General features: G+C 33.3%; 1 protein-coding gene across 8 annotated transcripts in view; it reads right to left on the bottom strand.

Annotated features, from left to right (window-relative positions):
* Positions 1-19,922, bottom strand: part of CDC42BPA (CDC42 binding protein kinase alpha) — a 143,910-nt gene that overhangs the window by 35,949 nt on the left and 88,039 nt on the right. For 5 of the 8 annotated variants that reach the window (XM_034427951.3, XM_034427954.3, XM_034427952.3 and 2 more), the window contains exons 16-21: positions 16,891-16,996; positions 15,576-15,700; positions 11,784-11,889; positions 10,321-10,469; positions 8,510-8,601; positions 5,244-5,320 (exon numbers count right to left, since the gene is read on the bottom strand). In XM_034427951.3, the coding sequence (XP_034283842.1) occupies positions 5,244-5,320; positions 8,510-8,601; positions 10,321-10,469; positions 11,784-11,889; positions 15,576-15,700; positions 16,891-16,996 (655 nt within the window). Of the gene's footprint in view, positions 1-3,655; positions 3,707-5,243; positions 5,321-8,509; positions 8,602-10,320; positions 10,470-11,783; positions 11,890-15,575; positions 15,701-16,890; positions 16,997-19,922 lie in introns of all 8 variants that reach the window. The other 3 variants (XM_034427949.3, XM_034427953.3, XM_034427950.3) reach the window with 1 other exon arrangement.

The following is a 19,922-nucleotide window of genomic DNA, read 5'->3' as shown; positions in this document are numbered from 1 at the left end:
ATCAAGACACAAGAAACAACTACTTTCAAATATCATTTTTAAAACATCACGTGTCTAAACAAAATTCTATTTTAGATGAAATAATTTCTTATTAAATGCTCTTCTGCTTTTTAAAAAAATGCAAATATTATCAGGAATACAGGTTGATCGTTACTGTACTGGGATTGCAGCAGACTTTCCGTACTGCATCCCATGATGAATGTCTGTTCACGGCTGCCAATGGAGATTTCTCAAAGGAAAATGGCAGCTTCTTTAAGGACTGCAGTGGGGGAAAATATTTTTTTTTCTTTTTTGTTTGCTACAGTCTCAGTCATATGTCTATGGAGATTCTCAGTCATGGTTGTCCCAAAGGTGCTTTTTCAAAGGGCAACTGGACTGTCTGTTTTTTCTTTGAAGATGGTTCACTTCTCATCCAAGAAGCTTCTTCAGCTCTGAGTGGATGGTGGGGAGATGGTGGGGGGATGGTCAGAGCTAAAGAAACTTCTTGGATGAGAAGTGAAACACCTTCAAAGAAAAACCAGAAAGTCTAGTTACCGCTTGAAAAAGGACCTTTGGGAGTCTGAATCATAATTTCTTATCTTTGCTAATACTACTTTACACTTAAAAAAAAAATTAAATACAGCAATGCATTAAGAGTCACATTAGATCTTAAAAGTTTTATTACAAGTGCAAGAAACAATGTTTATTTATTATCTGGTCTTTCAGACCTTATGTAAGGTAATATAACTTTACACAGAATTATTATTATTAGCCCTTTAATAGAGGTGATACAGGTAGTCCTCAAGTTACTATTACATTTCGGACCACAATTGCCAATGCTAAGCAAGGGGATTGTTGAGTCATGCCTGATTTTACTACTATTTTTGCCATGTTTGTAAAATGATTCATGCAATTACAGTATTAAATGAATCATATGGCGGTTAAATTAATCTGGCTTTCAATATTAACTATGTTTGTCAGAACCTGGCTGGACAAGTTGCAAAATGGCAATCATTTGACTCTGGGACACTGCAACAATCATAAATACATGTCAAGTGCCCAAATTTTGATCATTTGACTATAGAGATGCTGCGATGGATGTAAATATGAGGACTGCTTGTAAATAACTTTTTTCAGTGTAACTTCAAACGGTCACTAAATAAATGGTTGTAAGTCGAGGACTACCTGTATTAGCATTTTGGCATGGCATCTGTACCTCTTTTTGAAGTTTAAGAAACCATGTTATTTCTTTAAGCCAAAGCAATTTCCTTTGATGTGCAAAAAGATATTCTGAAGTCGCTGAGGTGTTGCAAGTATTGAAGAAACAAAACAGGTGGAAAAGAAGGTGATACGACATATTTTAAGGGGATCAGTCCTTTTTTACATCTTACCAATGGGTTTTGTTTAATCTGTTGCTTTCTGATGCATCACATATATTGAATGTATGTACCATTTGTTTCTGAACCTTATATAAAGATTTGATACCCCCGCCTTAATAAAATGTTTTTTGCTTTGCCTAAAGTACTCCAGGTTTTTTTTGGGGTGGTGGTGGCAAAAAAGGTTTTTCTGTCAATATCAAGAACCAGGTTCTTTCCAGTTCCATGCCAATTCAGGTGCCTGGGCAATATAGTTTTATAGGCAACATAACCATGAATCTCAATAAACCTGGAAGTCCTAAATAGCCATTCAACTCTGACTATGGTAAACAAATAAGGAATCTTTAGAGCAGGATTGAAGCCATATAACAGCCTTTTAACAGAAGTATTTTGACTTGCTAAGCAATCAACAATGTCCAGGTGATCAGTAAAACTTGAAAATTTAGTCCTGTTCTGTGGACAACAACACATAGATAATAAACTACACTGAGTTGTGGGACACAAGTTGCTTAGACTTAGAATTTAGCTACCAAGGAAGTTTATTTTGACAAAGCTATTTCTATTTTACAGAAATAGGGGAGACATGATCTAATATTAGAAGAAATTATTTTAAAAACAGAAGATAAGTTAGCTATCAGCATTCAAATTTGTTAAGCATGTTGGGACTTCTAATGCTATAAACAAGACAATATTAAGACAATACTCTGTTACTGTCTTTCACAAGGCCCACAGGCTGGGTAAAAATTTCAAAGGAGCATAAGGATCTCAGTAAGCCTTAGATCCTTTCTGCTTCTTTCTTCCATTTTTACTTGCCTAAATAGGGAAAAAAGATGGTTGGTGTATTAAGTGTGCAGATCTTCCAATTACTGGCCCAAAAGCTTAGAAGGAAAGGCAACAATTTTTTCCAAGAAAATCTGACCATTTAACATAAATATTTAACATTCCCATAGATTAATTATTTAAAAAAACCCACAAAATATATCCTATTTTTGTTCCAGTATTGCTTTGCTTTTGATAAGCAGGCTAAGAGTTTTTAAAGTGGGAATGAGACCCAAGTTCAATTTCTATTCAGCAATGTGATTCATTGAGTGGCATTAGATCACTTTTAAGCTTTCAGACTAAATACTATACAAAGGTCACCATTAGATATATTATATAAAAGTTTATAAACATGACTGTATGACTAGGAATAAATATATTAATCACAGCTATTATCAATTAAAGACACAGGCTATTTGAAAAAAAGACACTTGTAGGTTATGATGTCAGTTTTGTAATCTGAATACTTTGACAAATGTGCTTATAAATTTTTAAACCCGTATTTATATACCACAAAAGCTATTTTAAATCTGAAATATATTCTTTTGTGGTAAGCTATTGCTGCAAACTGAAGGCTAGCATTACTATTATTACACAAAGCCATTGATTTATTCATACAAAGCACCTATGCTTCTTAAGGATGCATACTATTTTCCAGCTACTGAAAGCAACCTATTTTAGAATTAAAGGTTTTCAGAAGCATTAATATGAAAGAACCTAATCATTATTCAGTCAATTCCATCAGAAACTTGTCTTGTTTAAACCAATCCTACAATCTCCTGAAAATCTGGATTGTATGACCTTTGTTTTGAGAATGTGATAGCATATTTGTTAAATTATTTTGAATATATTGGAACATTTTCTGTATGATGCAGAAATTGTAATCCAAGCTCAAAAATGGTGAACAGTATCCTCCAGTGTCTTTACAGTGAGGACAGTCATATTGAAAAATGTTACTGTAAATAGGAGCACTACAGCACTACATTTTGTACTTATCTACAATAAAACTGACATAATTATTCCACATATACTTGCTAAAAAAAATGTCACTGGTGTATGAGTTTAAACTGACCAGGAAAAAAAAATCTCAAGAAAGTGACATGCATGTGAATGAAACATATATTCACACTCATCCCAAGCTAAAGTAAAAACAGAATTGTAGAAGCCAATTTTAATGGTATAGTTTTGACCAAGCAATATCAATAATAGGCCAGAATGAGTGTGAAAGGTCCCTTGAAACAAGTCATGTCTTGCATCTCAGTTCCTTCAAATAGCAAATGAAAAGACACATATGCAAAACTTTTAGCCCATGCCATGAAAACTTATACTGAAAACTATACAGCACGGACACATCAGGAGCACAGAACCTGCTGAATTTCATGCTCTTGATGGTTTAAGATGACTGCATTACCATCTGAAGTTGCCAAATCAAATCTGTTTTATTACTGAATAATTTGTGGATTTGGAGATGAAAGACTTACGTCATCCATAAAATCAATCAATGAAGAAGAAGATGAAGAAGAAAAGGAATCCTATTTTAATGCATACAGCAGTAAAGAAACAGAAATAGATAGATGAAAATGTCTGTTTTGTGAAAACAACCGCATCACCATACTATTGAGAAATCAAATAAAGAAAAACTGGAAATGACTAACATATTATTTTGTTTAGCATAACTTCTGCATAGTTTTGTTAACTAACTGTAATCCACAAATAATGAATATTCTTTCACCCACACTAAAAATAGATCAAGGGGCCATGCATTTACCAGATAACAAAATAAGCATTATAGGTAGTCCTCGACTTACAATCACAACTGGGACTGGAAATCTGCTTGTAAGTCATGGCAGTCAGGTGACTGGACCCATATTTTTGCCATTTCTGTGATGGTCATTAAGTGAACTTAACTGTGGTCATTAAGTGAACTGCAGTTTTTGCTAGAAACTGGTGGCAAAGTCAAGGTGGCTGCCAAGTGCCCCAAACGCAGTCATATAACTATGGGGGCCCGTGACACTTTATGACAACTGGAAGTGCTTTACAGGTTGTAAAACATCTGTTCCAAGACCATCATAACTCTGAATAATCCTTAAATGACCAGTTGTAAATTGAGGATTACCTGTAATGGGAATGTAAAATTTATTGTCACGATTTTGTCATACCATGTTTTAATATCAAAACTAATGACTGTCAAACAGTAAATATATTGATAGATAATACATTAATATCAACTTGCTTCATCAGTGAATTCATGCTTCCAAGTACCTTTTCCTTAGGCCTCACCTTCCTACCATCATCATCTTTCTCCCCCTTGAAGGCTACAATCCATCTCTGTCCTAGTTCCATAATATGCGACTCATTCTATTCTCTACTTCAGAAATATTTAATAACTTTGTTATATTATGTCCATGAATGAAACTGTATCCAGAGATAAGTAAGGATAGGTGGGAAAGGGCATCCCAGGGTGCACAATGGCCTGGTGTGGCTTGGTGCAAGCACCGCAAGGCTTCAGGTGACTACTGTCAGGTGTGGGAGACTTATCGAAGCAACTTGTGACCTTCCATGTCAACTTCCCTATTGACTTTGTTTGTGAGAAACCACAAAGAAGGTCACAAATGGGAATCAGATGACCATGGAACTTAGTAACTGTCATGAGTGTGAGCCAGTTGCCAAGTGTCCATTTCATACTACTCATTCAACCTCAGTCATTGAAAGAATGGTTGTTAGCAGAGGACTAATTCTAGTTCTGAAAATATTACGGATTTTTCATTATAGGGTTAAGTTTCAAGACTTTAAAAAAATGGCAAAAAAAAAGAAAGCTCTTCTGTCATAATATTTGAAATACATCTTAGGAAATCTGCATTAAAAGCATCATACTAATACTTTTAACATTCTCCTTCTCCTTTTTACAACTAGAAAATGATAAAAGAAGTAAATAATATTCCTTATGAATCAAAATATTTTGATTTTTTGGCAACATAATAACTATAGTTATGATTTCAAAGCAGTAGTGACCATAAACTTCATCCTTTTGTAACATCAAAATATTAAGAAATAAATCGAATTACTTACTTCAAACTGATCCAGAGCAGAGGTAGGTGCATTCAAAAATGCCAAGAAAGAATTTTGTGAGTCTTGATGCTTCACTCCTAGAAAACAACAGCATGATTTTAATCAACAGAAAACAATCATCCACGTACTGATCTACCTGTTCCTGTTCTTGAGTTGTTGCTTTCTGCTTAAATCAAATTGTTCCCAAAAGATGTTATGGAATTTTTTTTCTGGGAGGACTTGGATTCAAGTCTGTAGAATCAGTCTTGTTAACCCATATATTTCTAGCTCTTTAATCTTTAAGATTGTTACATAAGATCTCTCCAATTAAAACATGAGAAACTGGACTTATAATATTATGTCACAATTGATTTGATTGTACGTCATCCAGAGTCCTTCTTTGAGGGAGATGGGCGGTTCAGAAATGTCATAAACTAACAAACAAATAAATAAATGCATAAATACGTAAATAACACATACTTTCTTTACATTCTACGACACGTAAGTAATACCCATGATCTAAGGCAATTTTTCCTTTCAGTTTTTACTGAGAAGTTCCCTGTTCCCCAGTCTGTATAGGTTCCATTAGTGTGTTCCCTCATGCCCAGTGTTCAAAATAGAAAGGAAAGAGATTAAAAAACTTGCTTGTTGCTGAAAAAATGAGTGCCTCTATAAAAACTTCAGCAAAAATCCTGCTATTATTCAATATAACCCAGCTGACCTTGTTTGATATTAGAAGCTAAACAAGGACAAGCCTGATTAGCATTTGAATAGCACACTATCAGGAAATCTCTAAACTACAGATTAGATTGAGAGTTAAAAAACTTCTCAGAAAAAAAGAAATGGAAAACTACTTTTGTATTGTTACCAAAAAAAAATGGCATCAGTATTCCCTAAAGCTATCAGGAGTCAACCTTAATCTGGAGACTTTTATCTACTGTATAGAAGGAAATTAGAGAGACTATTGAATTATTATTTTCTGCTTAAAACTAATCTGATCCTTCTTGCAGCAACTGGAATTCAATCCCAAAGCATTTATTCTGCCCCAATGAGATTTTTTTTTTAACAAATAAGCTTCTACCATGTATTGATTTTTTCTGGTTGATACACCTAAAACAGTCAAGTATTTGTGTATGATAAATGTGTCCAACAAGATACACATTAGTATAAGATTTGTAAGCCTCATAAACCATCTGGTGTCACCAACTTGAGTTTGTGGCTACCAGTTCTGGGCTTCACAAATCTGGAAGACTACTTAATAGCAGCAACTCCAATTTTGGTGGCTCACATTTGGCAACTTTACATCAAGTATTCAACACAGAAGGTTCAAAGCAAACTTGACATTTGTCTCTTTTATGTAGAATAAGCATCCTGTAGGATTGGTTGCTATAAACCAAATAAAATCACCCTGATGTATAGAAGAACAGCAAGCATGCTTTGAGTAATGCTGAAATATTAAAGTAAAAAGGTTTAGGCAGTAAGGCAATTGTTTAATGTGATTTGGGGGGAAGGGTGTCTCCTGGCTTTAATTACAAATGTAAGATCCATATGCCAAATCAAGTATAAAATAATAAAAAGGTGGAATTAGGCATCAAAAGGGATGATTTTTCACGTTTAAATTAGAGATGGAAAATACTGTTGAAACGGGTGTTATTTATTATAATACATGAGCTGAAGAATTGACTTTCCTACACATCTGACTTACAAATGTGGAATTCTATGGTTGTTCTAAAATTGTATGTTGAACTGGCTAAAGATACTTACTAAATAAGAAAGGAATCTGAATGAATGTCAGAAAATTCTTCTGATTTTTTAACATGCAGTTTATTAAATTATTGGAAATCAGAAATACCGGTAAATGCTAATCTATTTCTATCTATCTATTTCTGTCTCCCATCTCCTGGAGGGCCAGGTTCAGGAGATAGAGAGAAACACTGCATGGATTAAAATGAAGCAGCGAATAGTATATGCAAAAGAGAAATTAAAATTCAACTGCATATGGCTCTGAACTAAAACTTTTTGATATAAGACTCCTTGAATGCAAGCATATAAGATCTCTGAAGAAACAACTACTGTAAACAGGGATATGTACATTGTTTTGCAATAACCAAACAAACTAGTAACATCCGTTTTGTCCAGCAATGATCACCCAATACAAAAAAACCCAACAACAACTGAATCCGATCCTCAGTATGCATCCTATCCTTTGCATTTGGCCGAGATCTACTCTTTCACCTTGCCATATCAGTGCTAATATAACACTATAGTACTTTTAAATCTTCATCCCTGATACTATATTGCTCCTGAATTGTGATGAGTGAATTTGTTTTACAATAAGATCATTTGAATAAGGTACACTTAAGTGTCCATTCACAAACTGAAATGTATGATTTTTATAAACAGATAGAGGTCCATTTCCAGGCCTTCTCACATTCTAAGATACTGCTCTATAGTTGCTTTCTTAGCTGTTTCTTCCCAAGAGACATCATATGAAGAAAATACTGGTGTGTGTGTGTATATGTGAAGTTCTCTTCCTTAGAATAATTAGTAAAATCAACCAACATTTTCAATTATATTAATGCAATTATCAATAGATTAAACTTCCTGTAAAAGGTTTACTTTAGAGAACTCATAAGTCTTAATTGAGCACATGGCTTATAATGATCAAAGATCAAAAGACTATGCATTTTATATATATTGCTCAAAAAAATAAAGGGAACACAAGCAGAAGACATCTGAGATCTGAATGAATGAAATACCTTATTAAATACTTTGTTCTTTACATACAGTAGTTTATACACTGCTCAAACAACTAAAGGGAACACAAAACTACTGTATGTAACGAACAAAGTATTTAATAAGGCTATTTCATTCATTCAGATCTCGGATATCTTCTGCTTGTGTTCCCTTTATTTTTTGAGCAGTGTATATTCTTTTCTATTCTATATACATGATGTCTGAGTAGTACTTGACAACTGAAGAATAAATTAAGAATCACCTTCTCTTAAGAAGATAAAACAATGCATGTTCTTAATACAGTGACTATAAATGCACAAACAAAAACATGATCTGAAAAAAATGTATTTCAAGTATGCCAAGAGTACATAAGATAATTTTAATTTTGTAACAGCTGTGTGGGTACATCTTATCATGCCAGGGCTATGATGACACTTCAAGAGTCAGAATCTTCAAAATACAGATTCTGTCAGCACTCTGTAAGTGGACATTCTGATTTGATAAGATGTACCCACTACCAGTCAGCTTTATTTGGATGTCAGCGCCCATACCCTTTTCTGACTGAAGTTCTTCTGCCTCTTTTTTCAATCTGTCTATTTCTGATAACAGGTCAGAGTTCTTCTTTTCAGATTCCTGTAATTTGCTTTACACAAACAAAAAGAAGAAAGAGACACCAAGTTAGTAAGGACCATGATGAGGTTATATTTGAAAATTGATTGCAGCGTCCTTCAATTAGGAAAACCCCACTTAAGTCTCGTTATTAAACAAAAGATAACATAAAAATGGACAAAAGCATTTGATTTCAATAAGTAAGCTTGAAAAGAAAATAATGACTTCTGTTTGATTCATGATTTTGTTTTATAAGCAAGATGGAACAAGATGATTTTATGATTAGTTTAAAATTATCAATTTGGATTGTGATAGTTCCATAATTCCTAACAAACAGGCAGAATAGAGGGAAGATATATGTGCTGTGATGATTATAGTATGATTTCAATGATTTCAAGTGCACACCTCCAGTTGTCCAGATGCCCAGTCTCTAACCCACCAACTGACCCTAGCAATTTTTTTTCCTTTGCACTTTTATATGAAAAACAAAGTGGCAAAAACTCATACTTTTATCTTCTTAGGATATCTTTGGGGCCCCAGAACCATATTTGTAAATTATTAATCTACTTAATATAAAGCACATGGCTGGCAACCTTGCAAAAGCCAAGGTGGTACACTGGTATCAAAGTCATTATATGCCTGCCAGTGGGTTGCACAAGACCAAAAGACAAAATGTGACTTATGTATTTTTGTTTTGTCAGGACACATATACAAAAGACTGGGATTTGAATTATTACACTGTGAAATAAGTTTTGCCTTTTTTTCTAAGTATGGGTTGCACTGGACACTTACATACCTATTCTTGAACTTCATGCTTACTTTAACATTTTTTAACATATATAAATATCATTCTAATGAATCAAGATTTTAAACTATGTTCTGTATAATGATTTACTCTATGTAGAAATTTTTCATCATATAAAAGCAGTATTATCAAACTGCATTCTAACATCAAAGAATATTTATTTATTAGCATAATTTATTGTAGAAAAAACTATGTAGAACTCTTATCATTACAACTGCTTTCTAATACAACTAATATTTCTTTTGTTTTAAATGGTAGGGGTTCATTAGGTTTTACATGTGATATTTTACTTCTATAAATTCCTGAAATATCACTGTGTTGGATGGCCATATAATTTACTTACTTACTTACTTACCTACCTACCTACCTACTTACTTACCTACCTACTTACTTACTAAATAAATAAATAAATAAATAAATAAATAAATAAATAAATAAATGGATGAATGAATGAAAGGAAGGAAGGAAAGGAAGGAAAGAAGGAAGGAAGGAAGGAAGGAAGGAAGGAAGGAAGGAAGGAAGGAAGGAAGGAAGGAAGGAAGGAGAAAGATTTTATATTGTTTCCTAGTAACTACTTCTAAACAGGAATTCTGAATAAAGAATTTCCTAATTCAGTACAAGAGACGGAAAGACCACAATTGGGAAGCAATTCTTAGAATTCATCAGGTATTCTAATAGGATGTCAAAAGAATATTGTATGTTAATCTTATTAAGGTTGTAAAAGATGACAGGTATTTATTTTCAGCTGAAGTCTTTCAATTGTCTTCAGGAAACAATTTTCAAATAGATCGCAAATTATACACAGAAAATTGGGGTTTTTATGGCAGGCCATCAAACTATTATATTCAGTTTCTAAAACCAAAAACAATGTCAAATTTATCAGGATGAATCTCAACAGAAAGTATTACAAGCTGCCTTACAATCTTAAAAGGAATAATTAAATCTTACCATTCTGTTGCAATGTTACAAGCTTTAACTTTATTTAACTCTTCCTGAATGGCTTGCTTGGCTCGTATTTCTGCATCAAGGGCTGACTGTAGCTCTAACCTTGCAGACATATCTAGTTTTGCAAAGCGACGCATCTTCCAAGGCATGTCCTTCAAAGACAATGTTTTTAAATATTATTAGCTAATATGTCTCCTAATGAAACCTTAATATTTAAAACTCTTAACAAACATTATAATATCACTTTTAGACAGTGGGGTGGATCTAGAGCTGTCCTTTTTTGATATGATACTTATTGTTTATTATGGGCCAAAATCCAGTGGAAGGAAAGGGAGGTTGAAGTTTGTTTGCTTTGCTATTTGGCCACTTCTCCTTCATGACTCTGGAGGATTTTTGAGCTTTTTGGAGCTTTCCAAGAAGGGTATAAGGGAAAGGAGCCAACAATCTCCCACTCCACTTTAATCATTGAAAGCATGGTCTTGTTTAGTCTAAGTAATAAAAGTATGGCTCCACTGGCAAGATACTTAGGCTATTATAGTCTCCCTATTGGGGAGACGGGTGGCATGTAAATGTAATAAATAAAGAGTAAATATTAAACATTTCTGCCAAAGACTACAGTGAGTATTAAAAGACTAGTTTACAGAGAGAAGAAAAATCGATTTCTGAGAAAAATATTATTCTGTCACTCTTATCCTCTCACACAAATTTATTTAATAATTATTTATTTAATAATTATTCTCTAGTACAGTGGCCCCCAACCTTTTGGGCCTTGTGGAGAGAATTTTTTCCACAGACTGGAGGGGCGTGGTTTTGTGTGCTGCCTGCATCCTGTGAATGGCTCTTTGCTTATTTCCGCAGCCTGGCTTCTGGCATGCCATGGGCCAGTGTCAGGCCACGGACCAGGAGTTGGGGACCCTTGATCTAGTGGATTTTTTAAAAAAATTAATTAATTATGTACTTGTTCTACAGAGGCTGCTAAGGGCATATTACAGTTTCATGGATTAAAAAAAGTACCAAAGAGGACACCTAACAGAACTGTAATGGTAGTTTACATATTTTCTCCATGTTGTTTTCCATGTATAGTTCCTATGAAGTTTACAAATAACAGTTTTTGGTAGGGATACAATTTTAATAACAACAACAACACAAACAGTGGCACAAGCAAGATGGAGTTCTCTTATAGGTGCAGTTGTTTAAAAAAAAATTGGGAGAAAGAATTTAAAGAAAACTCTAAACCTTGTGTTTACAAATATTTTCAAGCTATACTTTGCCATAATTTACAATGATATAGACAGTCAGTGATTTTTCTGAATTAGAAAACTACATGGTGAATAAGAAGTTAAGTGCCTGGATGTAAGTGTCTGGTTCTAAACTAGTACAACAGTTGATACAGCTTACAGTAAGCATTTATTTAATGGCTTAGCAAATTATTAGGACCAGAATCATGTAGAAAATGCAAAGCTTACTGTTGCCCTTGCACCCAAGCTGGAGCTCTTCAATGCTTCTAGTTCTTCGGTCATTTTGGAAGCTAACGCTTGAAGATAACCTCGGGCATCTTTTTCATCACTCACCCTGAACAAACAATGACCAGATTAAAAACTTTAGAAAAGCTAAGGGCTGTATTTGAACATAATTACATTGGAAAATAAAATAAAAACGTTGAGTAAAGCAGCAGTGAAATTTTAACACAATTAACATGTTTATGAAATTATTCTGTTAGCTGAATCTCAAGGTATGACATTACTTTGGGAGTAGAAAAGTAGCAATTCCATCAGGTTGAGATCAATGCCTGTTCACCACACACCAGTAATAAGAAAGTCTATAAAGGCTGGACTGAGTAAGGAACTGGGGCTAGACAGGAAGAGGAAGTGTGTTTAAACAAATTCTTACTCAGTCTCTGGCCAATCACATGAGGATTATCCCATTCAATGGACTCTCTAAGCAGCGCAAGGGAGAACAATTGCTACTACATGGTTCTTACTGCCACAATATACGCCTGAACCTGGTCTAGTAAACCAAGAATGGTTTGGCATTCTGACAGAGGTCATTTGGGAGCAATCCTATCAAGCAGCTAATTTGGTTTTCTAGATCGTAACCACTTTCTCCACAGAATTGCCAAACAGCCTGCTAGGAAACTCTCCAAACACCTGTTGGAAACAATGAAATCCATAAAGCAGCTAGGGCAGACCACTATAGTGGATGTGCCCATATTATGGAGCTAAGGAGTGGCTGCAAGATTCAGAATAATCAGATAGAAATCTCACCATCATAAAGGATTGTTGTTAATGTCTTACACTCTCAAATTATATATCAATTACTCCAACACAAAAATAGATCCAATGTGTGGCCCTCAATGTAGGCTGATTCAAAGTTGGCTTGCAACCAGTCAATGAATATAATGTGAATTAGAAATGGAATTATCCTAACTTGCAATATGGTAATTTTATATAGAATCTGATCATCAATAAAATTCCATATGGAGTTTTGCAAACAGATGTCTAGAATTACGGTCAAGATAATAAATACATTCCCTTGAACAGATGTAACTGCACCATCTTACATATGTACATCTTTATCTTAATCAAGGACACATTTTTCTCTTCATAAATTCATTCTTCATTTTTCAGTTCAATTCTGAAGCAGTCTTTGTCAGATGCATAATTGTGATTTTATTCCATATTACAACTAAATCGATTTTCAGAATTATTGTATGATGGCCAATTAATGCTCATCCTTATGCAAGATATGCACATATTTAGTAACTGTTGGTAAGAAATCACAACTTTTTAAAATTGTGATTAAATTGTGAAATAACATAAAATTGTTTTATGTAAAGCCCTTTGAATTCAGAAATCTTGGCTCAATATAACTATTGGATTGTTTCTACTAGTTTTCAGTAATTGATCTCATTATTTCTAAATAAAGACAGATAAATTCAAAAATATATGTAAATATATGTGACATAATTTTTGACATTAGGGGAAAATGTGCATCTTTATAATTATAGTTTTTCACTATTTTATAACAGAATTGCATCAACTTGATTCTAACTATTTATAGCATAAGGCAAAATCTATTATGACTTTACTATGACATATATTTTTAATATGAAAGGTTTTTTGTCTTGTCTTATCTGTATTTTACTTATTTTATGACTACCGCATTGGAAGAAAATTTCATTTAATTGAATGAAAAAGTCAAAGCAACACTAGAGTTGTGAACATACTGAAGTTACCAACTTGGAGGGAAATCATTATAACAACAACAGTGATTGACAATAAGGGTCCATAGAATGTAGATTTGTCCGGAATCGGAGTGTGGCATAGTAGAATTAAAATGAGATTTTGTTTTGGAAGAGACAAAAATATTATGAATTAAATATGCAAATGTTCTTAGTAGCAGAGCAGACCATGCTCCCCGCCCCCCTATTTCTGGGTATTTGCAATAGTAAAATATATTAAAAAGAGGAGAAGGATCAGGAAAGCTATTAGTAAGGCTGAACATAGGAGAAAAATAAGGTTGCTCAAACTGAATGAAGATTATAGAAGTAAATTTAAGGTTTAAGAATAAGGCAGAATCACCAGAGAAAATTAAAGCTTAATGGTTTATTTGAAGAATCCAAAAGAACCATATCATATGCAGGAATGCTATTAAAAGCAGATAACAAGTAAATGCATCTTTCCCCTCCAATCCAAAGCAATGTTTGTATTAACCCTAGAACAACTAATATAAATTGGCATATAAAAAGAATAATTAAAAATGGTTGTAGCATGTAGTTGTCTTTTTAGGGAAATATATGATCATGAAGGCAATATTGCTATTTACTACTGTTACTAGTAAAAGAAAGGAACAATCAGATCCCTGGGTTTAATATACCAATGCCTCTCCTCTCAGAGCCTGCTGCTAACATGTAACCATTCTTTGCTGCATAGTTAATGGCTGATTAATTAGCTGGGGAAGAATTAATGTTGGGACTCTCTGAGAGTATGAATCTACTGAATAGTTGGGTCCCCTGGGCTCAAAGAAAAATCCACATGTGAGAAATGGAACATTCCAAAATCCAAGTCTGTCTCCTCCATTCTGGAATGCCTGTTGTTTTGAGGAAACAATTTTATGTTCTGAGTTCTGAAATCCCATTATCCTTTTCTTCTGAATAGTTTTAATAATCAAGGTGTATCTATTATATTTCAATTTTCTTTTTTATAAAGCAGATGTATCTTTACCAATAAGATTATGTTTCCAATGATTGAATGAGACTGAGTAAAATATAGTTTTTCTGCCAATGTTATAGATCAATGTTTTATTTTTTTTTCTTGTAACCAAAACTTATAGCAAAGGACAAAAAAAAATATATCAAATTATGTAGCTTTGATTTTTTTTTTTTTTACTTATAAATCAGGCTGTAAAAATAAACATGGATCATGGTCTTAGATTTAAATTATGTCAGTTCACCAATGCAAGTAACCTACTTGGACCAATCCAAGTTTTTCAGAATGATACAAATTGTCCTGCCATATAAAAGAGAGAGAGAGAGAGAACTATTTCTATATAAGGATAGCAAAGTTACATTACAAATAAAAATGCAGATGAGCTAAATGCTTCTCTAAAAGACCTCTGTTTATCTATTTTTAATAAAAAATAAATTACACAGCTGCTATGAAAGCAAGCAAGATGAAAATATGTTAGGCTGATAGAACATGTTAACATTAATCAATGTTAAATGGCTTGTGGAAAAGATTGTTAAAATTAGACCTAAATATAAAACAATGGGACAACAGATTACAGCAAAAGTATTTTTCCATGAACAATTCTGAATTCATCCCTGTTTTTCACTCTTAGCTTTGTCACTCAGAAAGATGTCTTTTTGATATAAGCATTTTTAGTGGAAAATCAGTTTGTATTCAATCCTATTAGTTTCTGTTTAACGAAAGTACCAAGTGTCTCTATCATGTTTCATCCACTTAAAATATTTTAGTATTAGGGACAATAACAGGTCAAGGTTTTTAACTACTCTTTTGTTCTATTATATATTCATTCATGAAACTAATACAGGTAATGAAATATATGCAAGTGTGATTAATTCTCTTAGGTATGGCTTATTGAAAGGTCAAGAACTTTGTCAGACATGATTTGCTCTTTTAAATAGAGTTGGGATTATCAGAAGGCTCAAAATAGATGACAAAACTGCAAAATTATTTTTTGTTATGCAAAAATAATGTACCTTACTGCATGAGTCACGAACAGAAAAATGTCCTTACCACTGGATGATCTCAGTAATCTGGGCTTCCCAGTGTGCTACAGATTCTTTTTTGTCAGCAAGATCTCTCATCTCTTCTTCAAGTTGTCGGTTACTCATACTTAGTCTTTCATACATTGCTGTAAGCTAAATATATATTTAAAATATTATAATCACAGTTATGATTCTGCAATAGTGATCGGAAAGTGTTTTCTTCTGAGCTTATCATGCATAGAAAAAAATCTAAATGAGGCACTAATTACATTCACATATGTATTCCCCCAGGAGGTTTCTTACATGTTACATATATTTATGATGTACTCTTATTTTTCAGTTGTCTTTCTGCAAAAACAGTTGTAGTCTCTGAAATTTTGCAAAGTGTCACTGCTGATATACTGTCTGTAAAAATAACACCGTAACAATAAAAACATTTAGGCAAATGCTGAATATATTTTTATTTACTTCAGCAAGAACAGGCTTAAACTCATTCAGTAAGACTAAGTGATTTGGGATTTTAGGGCTACCTGGAACTGGCAACTTTCCATCTTTAATTTTGGATAGGTAGGGAAAACTACTACACCACTTGCTCCTATTTGAGGATCAGGTGGCAGATGTGCCTAGGAGGGCATTTGTATAACCTTCTGCTGTGCACCGTTTGTGACCTTTCTTGGAGCAAGAGGCACTGCATACCATAACTCCTGTTTTGGTTATCTCTTAAGTTGATTACTGAAATATGTTCTACATGCTGCTGTCCTTGAAGAACATGTGGAAATTACAAAAGGTTCAGAATGTGGTAGCTCATCCTGCTACATTATTTCTTTGCTTCACTGACCTCCAGTTTACTTCTGCTTAGAATTAAAGGTGTTGTTTGTTATTTATAAAGCCTTTTCTCCAACTGACTCTACTAATTTCATCAAATCTGGCAGGAGGTCCCATTGAGTAGAAAATGTCATCCAGTGGGACCCCAAAAGTGTGCTTTTTTGTCACAGTATCTGTCCCTTAGAACACCATATTATCCAAGTTTAGATCAACCCAAACTTGCTGTCTGATTATGCTGGCCTTTTGGTAAACTCTTAAGAGCTGTTTGTTTTTCTTGGCATATGTATCCAGAGACTAGTTGAGTCTATATTTCTTGGTGGCATTGTTTCTTTGGCAACTATTTTATATTTTTTTGATTTATTTGTAGCATTTTTTAAAATTTTTGTTAGCTACCCAGATTTATGCTTAGCAAGATTGATGACAATATACATTAATCTAAACAAATATATATGTTCTATTATCAACTTTACCTAATTCTGTTCAATACATTAATGCATGTTAAACAATATAACACTCACCTTGTCAAGCTCATTGGAAAGCTTCTTGTTCTCTTCAGTCAGCAGAATCTTCTCCCGTTCATATTTATGTTTGAATTCTGTTTCAAACTCCTCCCTTTCATTTTGGCTATGGTAAAATGTGCAACACAGTTATCATATATAAAGTATGATTTCCTCATATATGTTTTATCACAACTTAAAATATACATAAAAATATTAAGATCCCACAGAAACCAAGACCAAAAAGAATATAGTACTCCATACAATATGCTCTATATTAGCACCATATAATATTAGAATTTAAGTTAGCAGATGTTTGTGGTTCCAATTTATAAATGCCTTAAACCTATGGACTGTTTGAAATATGCATCATTATAACCAAAGTATATCTAGGTTTCACTGAATAAAGCCCTTTAATTTCAGAGCGAATATATGCATGGATATTCTGGATGACATTCCTTCAGCTTCATTATTATAATATATAGTCTATGAATTCAAACGGTCACAGTTCAGAGTAAGTGTTCTGATTCAATATGCTTACTCATTTTTATAACACTGCATTTTCAAAATCCCAGTCAGTACAAAAGAAACAATTGCCATATATGGTTTCAAAATCTGAAAAGCTTGATGCATAGAGATTCCCATTAGGTTTTTAAAGTTGGTCTAGTTATAACAAAATTTCTCAAACATCCAAATGCTCAGTTATCATTAAGAAATCTTCTTTAATATGAACATTCCTAATTTTCAGCATAAGTAACATTTTATAGGCCATGAACAAACTTAAAAATGAGAGGGACAGAAACTTTTCTAAGAAATGTGAACATATCTCCTTACATTCCTGTTTCAGCTGAACAATAACTGTATGTTGAAGGAGAAGCAACATATCTCGTAAAATCTTGTAAAACAGTCTCCAAACTGTTTTGTATTAAACAACCTGCATAAATAATGTTAATTTTGAGATTTATAAAATGGAATGAGAACTGTCTGTCCCCTGCTTCTAAATTTTTTTACTGGATGATTGGAAGATCTTTTTGAAAAGAGAAAAATCAGTGAGGTAGAATACAGTGGGAAGACAGTGGGATACAAGTCACTTTTCTTTTTAATGCACTTCAACTATATTGTTGGTAATATACACAAATGAAAAATTACAGAAGCTATTTCACTTAGGGGAAAATTGTCCTTTTTGCATTTTTCACATCATAACGTGATATTTGGAAAGGTTACCTATACTGTAGATTGCATTTCCTTATCACAAAAACAGCTTCAGATCACTACTTGTTTTCAACTTTTACCTGACAGAATTTGCTTTGTTTTATTGTGGAAAAATGAATCACATATATCAAATGTTTATGAATAAAAAGTGTCCATATACATTTCAAGCTGAACTGACAACTTCCCCTACAATCCAGAAAGTGATTCCATTTGGCATCTGAACTTGAGATACAATAATAGTTATAACTGATATCAAGCCATAACTGTGTTTTTCAGGCTGATTTTTTTATGGAATAAAATTTATTAGATTGTTTAGTCTGAACTTGTTTTGTGGTTCTACTCCATAAAACAAGGTAAAAAAATGTCATAGTTTCTATGGATGAACACAACCCAAAAAATTACTAAACTCGTTTTATGGCAAATTCTGGAATAAAGTAGACATCATTTTGTTGCACCTGCAATTTTGGGTATCCATCTAGTATAATTTTATTTGAAGATGAAGCATATTAGAGTTTTATAATGACAACCATGAATCCTTAAAAAACCTTCATAAGTATTACATTAAAATAAAACAAGCAGAATGAAATTCTGCTATAATAAATAGTCCTCAGTTATGTACATGAAACAAAGATGAAATGTTGTGGATTTCCCTTCCCACTCCATTGTTAAATGAGACAAAAAAGCCCCTGCCTCTAGTCCCTGCCTATTATATAGCTATTTACTAGCTATAACTCTGCTATATTAGTTTTAATTTTTATATACCTTTACTCAGCAAGAACTGAAGGCAACAGGGAAAGATAGCTGAGAAAATAAGATTGTTCAATCTATCACAATCCCTATAATTATGCTGGTCTCTAGGACAGAATTTATAACTGTTCTCCAAAGATACTCCGAAATGTTTATCAGCTTAACTATGAGAATAAAATGTAGAGAAAGGGAACAAAATACCCTGCCTTCAAATTATTTTTTTTCAACCAGTCTCTGAAATACAACGCAACATATCTGAACCAGTTCTGAATTGGCATGTTGCTAGGCATCATTTGAAACACAACACTTCATTCCAACAGTGTTGCATATTAATAACTGCTGTTCAAACTCTGAATCTGTAATCCAACACCATCCACTCCTCTCTTCAACTAACAGATTCCATGCATATGATGAACATTCTGGGGGAAAGCCAACAAAGATTAAAGCATTAACTCTCAGGGGGATGGATAATGGGTCACACAGCTATGCCTCAGACTGGGGTTTAAGGCTAACTTCTCAGACAACAGTTCAACATTCTTTAAATTAAGCATATGATTACATCTTTATTTTGATATATGTGTTTAGCACAGATTTTCTAGAAGTATTTTTTAAAAAAATTCTTTTATTTTGCAATATGCAAAAGATGTGATGCGGAACTTCATGTAAACTCTGATGATAGATTTAGAGATCTGATGTTGAATGCTACAGCTGACGCTACAGTACAAGCTTTCTACACTACAGTAGAAAGAAATGGAACTGGTTCAGAATAGTACAAGGGAAAATCTGAATTCAAAATTATTTGGTGGTTCAAATGTAACAGAAGAAAATTAATTTTAGGTACCACATAGATATGCTTTCAAGCTTCAACCCTGATACAATTTTCTTCTATATTTCAGCACCTTTGGTCTAGGAAATAGCAGAAGATACAAATAAAAGAGCAGAGCAGTGGAATGACATGTTGCTGTACTGTGCACAATTAGTTTAGAATAGTTCTGCTAAATAAGGGTTCCCACAATGAGACTCTCAGTATCACAAACTTGGAATTAAGTATATACTCCTGATATTTTACCAAAATGCAACAAAGCAATGTGGTA

Source organism: Pantherophis guttatus, chromosome 1, assembly GCF_059756535.1.
Source record: "Pantherophis guttatus breed Tessera chromosome 1, ASM5975653v1, whole genome shotgun sequence".
Lineage (NCBI taxonomy): Eukaryota > Metazoa > Chordata > Lepidosauria > Squamata > Colubridae > Pantherophis > Pantherophis guttatus.
This window is presented reverse-complemented; position numbering and strand designations above follow the sequence as displayed.